At 38.4% G+C, this 7,113-nt stretch overlaps 2 protein-coding genes across 2 annotated transcripts in view; both read right to left on the reverse strand.

Annotated features, from left to right (window-relative positions):
• The window catches only part of LOC119838305 (proteoglycan Cow), a 10,440-nt gene extending 8,859 nt beyond the window's left edge, over positions 1–1,581 (reverse strand). The window contains exons 1-2 of the mRNA XM_038364174.1: positions 1,414–1,581; positions 27–75 (exon numbers count right to left, since the gene is read on the reverse strand). Coding sequence (XP_038220102.1) covers positions 27–75; positions 1,414–1,503 — 139 coding nt within the window. The 5' untranslated portion in view covers positions 1,504–1,581. The remainder of the gene's footprint in view (positions 1–26; positions 76–1,413) is intronic.
• A 3,254-nt stretch (positions 1,582–4,835) lies between these two features.
• LOC119838329 (inorganic pyrophosphatase) overlaps positions 4,836–7,113 on the reverse strand; it is a 5,487-nt gene continuing 3,209 nt past the window's right edge. Inside the window, exons 3-5 of the mRNA XM_038364219.1 lie at positions 6,533–6,594; positions 5,642–5,751; positions 4,836–5,117 (exon numbers count right to left, since the gene is read on the reverse strand). Of these exons, the coding sequence (XP_038220147.1) occupies positions 5,086–5,117; positions 5,642–5,751; positions 6,533–6,594 (204 nt within the window). The 3' untranslated portion in view covers positions 4,836–5,085. The remainder of the gene's footprint in view (positions 5,118–5,641; positions 5,752–6,532; positions 6,595–7,113) is intronic.

Raw genomic sequence — 7,113 nt, forward strand, 5'->3', positions numbered from 1 at the left:
ATGTAATACGAGTATTGTATACTCACTTTGTGGATCGTAGATGTATCGGCGAGGACGCCGCGTCGTCTGCGTCTCCTGAAACACGCATCATAACCTTATACATTCATGCTCACAGCCAGGGGGTTGAGGGGCTCAACAAGGCGTACGTTTTATATGCGTATGCCTATTTTTTATACATTTTGTACTTTGCATACGACAATTATTTATTTTAGTAAAAACCCAATTTAAAATGATTATTTATTGTGTTTCGATAGGTTTTTAAAAATTTTTGAAATATTGTAGAATTTATTTTTATCATCGGTTACATGTATGGATGGATAAGTCAATCTTTATATTTTATTTAGTAGCTTTTACATTATTGTAACAGTGGATTGTGGCTTAGGCCCTCTTGCTAGGTAATACCTGTGTTAAGAGAACCTGTTCCTACCTTAGGAGTGATACATATAATAATAATATTGTTGTGAGTAGAACGAAAGATTAGCATTTGTTATTTTTGTTTTTTTTTTTATTTATTTAAAGGTAATCCAATTTCCAACAAACTGACTGTGCTTAAGGATATAAAATGTCAACGTCAGCTCTCAATTAAATTTTTTTTTTCAAATAAAATGTAGCCTATAATTTGAATCTAATAATGGTCTATCACCTATAACTTTACAAAATTTTATCAGTCTAGCAAGTGCTTTTTACGTGATTCATCACATCAAACAAACTAACAGAAAAAACTAACCATTGGGGTCTATAACACATGCGAATTTTTTGATAATGTAGTTACAGAAATGGTTTGGTTACTGTTTAATTATATTGTGTAGGCAATGGTATAATCAATTTTCTGTAGATCGCAAGACTTGGTACTTAGTGGTTTCTAAAATTTTTCTCGTTTTATGTTTTTTACTATTTTTTCCCCAATATAAGTAACTATAATATCTTGCTTTACATATAAATTATACAAATGTTCAATTGTTTTGTATATGACAAAAAGAAGTAATTACGTAATTGCAAATTTAGACTTAGCAGCTAGACTTGAAAAAGGGTCAAGGTAATGTCGTTTCTTTTGATCTACATTCTATAGTATCACTGCAGTCACCGAATGCTTTGAAAACTTGGACTCATTCTCCTTTTGTATTCGTAATGTACCTACTACTCGAGAGACTAGGTTAAGGAACTGAAATAATGCAGTCATATCGTTCTAAGGCACGGACGAGAATCCATAAGGTTCTCATCGCAAAGCTTTCACCACTCTCGTTTCAGAGTTAAATGGTCAAAGGATCTATATAAAAAACTATAAATTTAACGTTGGGATTCGAAGGCAATTTTCTGTGACAGATTGATGGCAATAATTTTCGAAATAAAAACACTCGAGGGTTACGTGTGTTTGTCTGAATTTTGTTTTGTAGGGTACGGATGAGGAAATACCGGCGCATCATCGAACTCGAAGTCGTGTTCAGGCCTGGCGGCGGCTGTGGCGGCCAGCGCAAGCAAGGCCAGCGCGGCGAGAGCGCGCATCGTGTCGAGCGGTGTTTCTCGCGCCGCAGTGTCCGCGCCACTGCCGCGCTGCCGCCCGCGGCCCCGCCCCCGCCGTCCCCGCCGCCCCAAGCACACAGCCTCAATAGGATATTACAGGCAATTTACACAACTTTCATGCCTGTCGATAATCAACCTCTCTGAGGCTTCGTTTTTCCCTGTGCTACCGCTTTAGTATAACTTAAAAAAAATAAGGGTGTATCTCGTTTTAAGAAAAAAAATTTGGATTATAAAAACTTTTTTTTAATTGTGTTAATTAAGTGTGCCCCGTGAGATTACAAAGATAAGAAAATCTAATGCTTTAGATAACATCACTAGTGAAATTTTAATAAAACGGCTTTGACGATATACCTGCGACATATTACGCAATCTCTATATTATATAGTATAGTATTATTTTATCTGTGATACTCCTTCGAAGTCTGAGAATCGGCCAACATCTATTTTATACACCTAAATGATAAGAGAAAGGCAGAACAGTGTTTGCCGGATCAGCTAGTAATATATAAATAGATAAGCATACAAATCAATTACATCTATATAGTGTAGGTTATCAATTTACAAATAACCAAACTTAATTCTAGCTAGTATCACAAGATTTAAATATCTTGCTATGTCTGAATTATTAATCTTTGTCGCGAAGGCTCGACCGGTATGTACCGTATACAGACTCCCGATCCTGCACCCCCGCGTCGGCCCGCGAGCCTCTCGCGAACCTCCGCCACCGACTTCACTAGTGAAGTTCCACGACAAGCAACTTTTAGGAAAATATTGCCAACTCGAAAGACATGAAGAAGATAAAAAAGTCCGTTTGTTTCTTCTTCGTGTCTACACCATTGAATTGATTTTATGAAATTTATAAAGCATATAGGTTAGTTTTTATCCCGGAAATACCACGGGAACGGTAAGTTTGTGGGAGATACCTCGGCCTGTCTATGCTTTTCTATGGTCGGCCGGTGGGGAAGCCGTGGTTGGAAAAGTTAATTTAGCATAAATGTTTCTTGTTTATATAATCAATTGCATAATACTGTATAAGGCCATACCTTGTATTGGCTACTCTTGGCTGTGATGTATTCTGAATGCAGTCTTAATGAAGATTAGATGAGACGCTTAGATGCAAAATTTTTACAAGTCGGGATACAGTTATAGAGAAATGAATTCTGTCCTTATTTGGATAACAAGTTATTTTCTATTAAACATAATGCATACAATAAGGGATATTTGTTGGGAAGCCCACCACTAGTGTTTACAGAGCGCGGGATGCGGCGCGGGTCGCAGGGCGCGGGGGCGCGGGGACGCGGCCGGGAGACGCAGCGGCGCGCCCCGCCGGCGCCCGCAAGCCGCTCGCGATCGATGCCTCATTCTACGGGCTGTACTGTACAATGTTATACAGCTGATGGTAATGTGTACGTGTATGTGTGTGGATACGCAAATTATTATTCAAAACTCTATTGTTAGAACAGGACAGCACAAATGTCCCCAAGATATTGTAACGTTTAACCCTTTTTACCTCGTGTCCTCTTAATTTAACAAAATTGGTCACATTTTTACAACTCAGACAGTTGAAAAGACATTTGACATACAATTCTGATAAAAGTTATGAGGAGTACTGTAAAGCTGATTTAAGATTATTTAATACTAGCTGCGCCCCGCGGTTTTACCTGCGTAAGTCCATATCTCGTAGGAATATCGGGATAATAAGTTGCCTATATGTTATTCCAGTTGTCCAGTTGTCTACGTACCAAATTTCATTGCAATCGGTTGTGGTCTTTGCGTGAAAGCAACAAACACACATCCTTAGAAACTTTCGCATTTATAATATTAGTAGGATAGGATTTATTTAATATAAATGAACCCTGCAAAAACTACTTACTGTACATAAGGGAGGATTTGTTTACACTTTCCCTAAGATTTGTTTGTTTGTATCTAAATAGGCTAAAAAATTACTGTCACGTACGAATATTTATCTTCGGAACACATTGGGATTTTAGTCGGTAGAAATCCGACACACGGCAACTGTCCCGGGGGCCGTGGGTATCTACGCAACATTTCCCAAATAAAAAAATATGGATCTGTACACAACACAACATTTTATAGTACAGAAACTGTGTTGCGAGACTTTTTTTTTTTACAAGGATTGTTTGGAAAATTCAGACTTGTATTTTAAATCACAACGAAACTATAGGGGGTCGAAAAACGAGAAAATGGTTGGTACGGCTGTGCCGCTTCTTTCCTCGATTTGACCTGAGCATGCTCCAAATATATGCTCATTTGATAGTGTATTGAAAATATAATGCTACACATTTGATACGGTGGAAAAATAAATAAAATGATATCTCTAAAAATTTTTTTTAAATTTAAAATGCATCAACGGCCAATCATCCTGATTTATTTGTCCAATTTTTCAACATGCGACATTATAGTAATTGAATAGGTAGTGATTGATAAAGCGCGTTTTCCTATTTCTTTCCGGGTATCGTTCGCGTGAAATGTGCACGTGTGTGTGCAGCTGTGTACCGACAGGACAAAGATCAATGATTCGTTGATTGTATTTATTATGTAGTGTGCGTGAGTCATTCTAGCTTTAATAATTGTAGTTCCCTTGGCTTTGAAAGATTGGATAGGAGTATTTAGTTTTTCGGTATTTGAAAATGATGACCCCTTCATTAAGTAAACGCGTTTTATCTTTATGGCATGCATTAAAGTCGATTAAACAATAAAAGGTTAACACGTACGAACATTATCTGTCGATAACAACGAGGTACGTCAGATCCATAATTATGCAAGTGCAGTGTGCACTCCAGTGACTCAGTCGCACCGATCAGCTGAGCCTGACGGAGGGACCACACTCCTCGTCAGAAACAATTCCAACTGGCAACCAAAACGACGCCTGACGCCCACATCTAGTATGTCGGTCAAACACAGACAGTCCAACGTCGATTTCAAATTAAATGAGTAGGTACGCAGCTGATAAGGTTTCTACACTTTTAGTATTTGTCACAGAAACGAACACGGTTTAATTTTTTTAAGTGTAAAATATCATAGGATTTCCAGGGGATTTCCAGAAATAAAAGTTGTATCGTTTAACTAACCATTTAATATAAAACATTATATATTTATCATTGATACCGGATAATCGGCTCATTCATTAATTATCCTTATTGAATACAATACAACCCAACAATAAATACAAACGTGCAATAGTTACCTACAACATAAAACATGTACGGTGACGTCACAGCACACGCCGCTGACCACCGCGGGTGTTATGTACATTGTACATATTATAAGTCTTTATTTCAAAGCATTTTTAAATTGAATCTTAGAAAATTGTTCCGTTAATACAAACAAGTGATAAGGGTAAAGTGAAGGCCACGCTTACTCGAATTATAAATAACTATAAATTGAATTGTGACTTAATTTACAATCATTATCTTATCAGTGGATTCCTTGAAACCATTTACTATAATCTTTGCTACATATTACGCAACCTCTAGTTTCCTGTTTTGCATAACGCGACGTAAGCTCGGAGCGAGCGAGAATTGGAGAAAGTGTGGCGGCGCGCTTACAGGCTCGATATGTAGTGCCACTTGTCCACTGAAACACAAATCACCAAAATAAGTACGAGGCGGGTATTTAGCAACCGATCGATATTATATCATATATTTCATATTCCACTACTTCGGCGTGGAATTACACTCCCGAAGCCAATTGATGCACGCTAGAAATTAATTTAACTTGCTGCTCAAATGCACAAATACATTTTAAAGGAGTGAAAGGCAAGGTTATGTCATAACCCGTCCTGGAAACTCCGCCAATGCACTATGTAGCTAAGAAAAAGTGAATGTGCATATCATTCATTGCAAAGTTTATATAAATGTTTTATCACTATCAAACCACATAATTAGATATGAATGCTTTGTTATAAAAGGTGATTTACTTAAGTCTCAGTCATAAGTAAATCACTTCGTGGACTTCCGAAGAAGAGGAAGTATGACATTTTATTTAACGACTTTAGCTACGTACATCTCGTCAGACAATTTCGAAGCGTCTATTTGAAATCGAAAGATCTATCTATTACATAATGATAAAATGATGGAACAGCAGGGGCGCGCACGTACCGGAGGGCGGGATGGGCTGCGGCAGCGCGGCGGGCGGCGCGGCGGCCAGCGCGGCGGCCGCGCCCGCCCGCTCGGCGCGGAACGGGCTGCCTTCCACCGTCACGTTCATCCTGCGCACACAACTCGCCGGTCACCGCTGCGCCCCGCGCGCCGCCCGCTAGCTCGGCGCGCGGGCGGCGCGCGACCCAGCGGCCGGGAACAACTCAATTTTCGTCGTCGGCCCATTAACCTTGCCGACTAATTCAGATTCAAATCGCAACTCGCAAACCCGCATATCGGCCTATGTGTACTAGGCACCAAACTTTGAAAAATAACCTATTTAAGTCCATTTGAAAGATTTCGATATGAAGTTTTCTATGTAGTAGTCGGGCACGCTTCGGCACAAAAGGACGAACGCACTGCCCATATGCTTTACCTTACCCTTCATTTGCTTAATTCTTTACGCAAATCGACCTTACACGCCTCTCCAAATGTTCATGGTTGTATCACTGGAAGAAACTTGTTTAACCACGACATAGAAAAGCTTAGTGCGTGATTCTTAATTTCTATGTTTTTGGAAAATAATTATTGTTTATTGTTGTTTCTTTAATGACATTTGCACAACAGCCATATAATTTCATCTAAACCAGAAATAATATATACTCCAATACTATGCTCCAAAATGAAAGTGTATACAAAATTTCAAATATACATACTTGCATACAACACACATTGCAAATTCATTAAATGCTTGCAATAATAATAAATTCCCCAAAATAATAAAAAAACTCTGTTGTTCCTCACAGAAATACGATTTGGTGGATTGCAGTGCAGTGTTTGTTGCAGTAAAACGGGAAATTATATATTTTTTTTGTTTTAAAGTATTTTTATAAAAAGATAGATGTGACTCACTTGTTAATGTCGTCCGCGTTGGAGACGGCGCCCGACACCAGTCCGCGCCAGAACTCGTGCACCTGCGCGCATACACACGTGTTTCAGTCTGCTTCATGTGCAGGCCTCCGATGTTCAGACCTTTATGCTTCTAGGTTTTAAGTTCAGAGTGACGCGATACATTATTTGTATTTAAGTAGTAAGATACTTAGAACTTCACTTGCTATAGAAGAAATGAAAATTTAAGTAACAACAAGTGAATATCAATATTGAATAATAGTCACATAATTAATATGTACTCAATCAATATTTATAAGGCAAACATAATACACAAACGCAAGATATCATAAGGATAACAAACGATAACATATGATTATTCCATTATAAAGAATATTCAAAACATTTTCATTTTAATTCCTTCCTTAAATTATCAGTGAAATTTTTAAAGCTCATTTCCACATCATAACTAAAAAAAAATAAAAAAAACTCGATCATAAAACCGAATCTTATTCAAACCGCATGGGATTATCGGGAGATGGGGTGTGTGGGGGTGAGTGTGTGTGGAGGTGAGTGTGTGTGGGGAGGTGTGTGTGTGGAGGTGG

The sequence above is a fragment of the Zerene cesonia genome, unplaced genomic scaffold (genome assembly GCF_012273895.1).
Source record: "Zerene cesonia ecotype Mississippi unplaced genomic scaffold, Zerene_cesonia_1.1 Zces_u002, whole genome shotgun sequence".
Lineage (NCBI taxonomy): Eukaryota > Metazoa > Arthropoda > Insecta > Lepidoptera > Pieridae > Zerene > Zerene cesonia.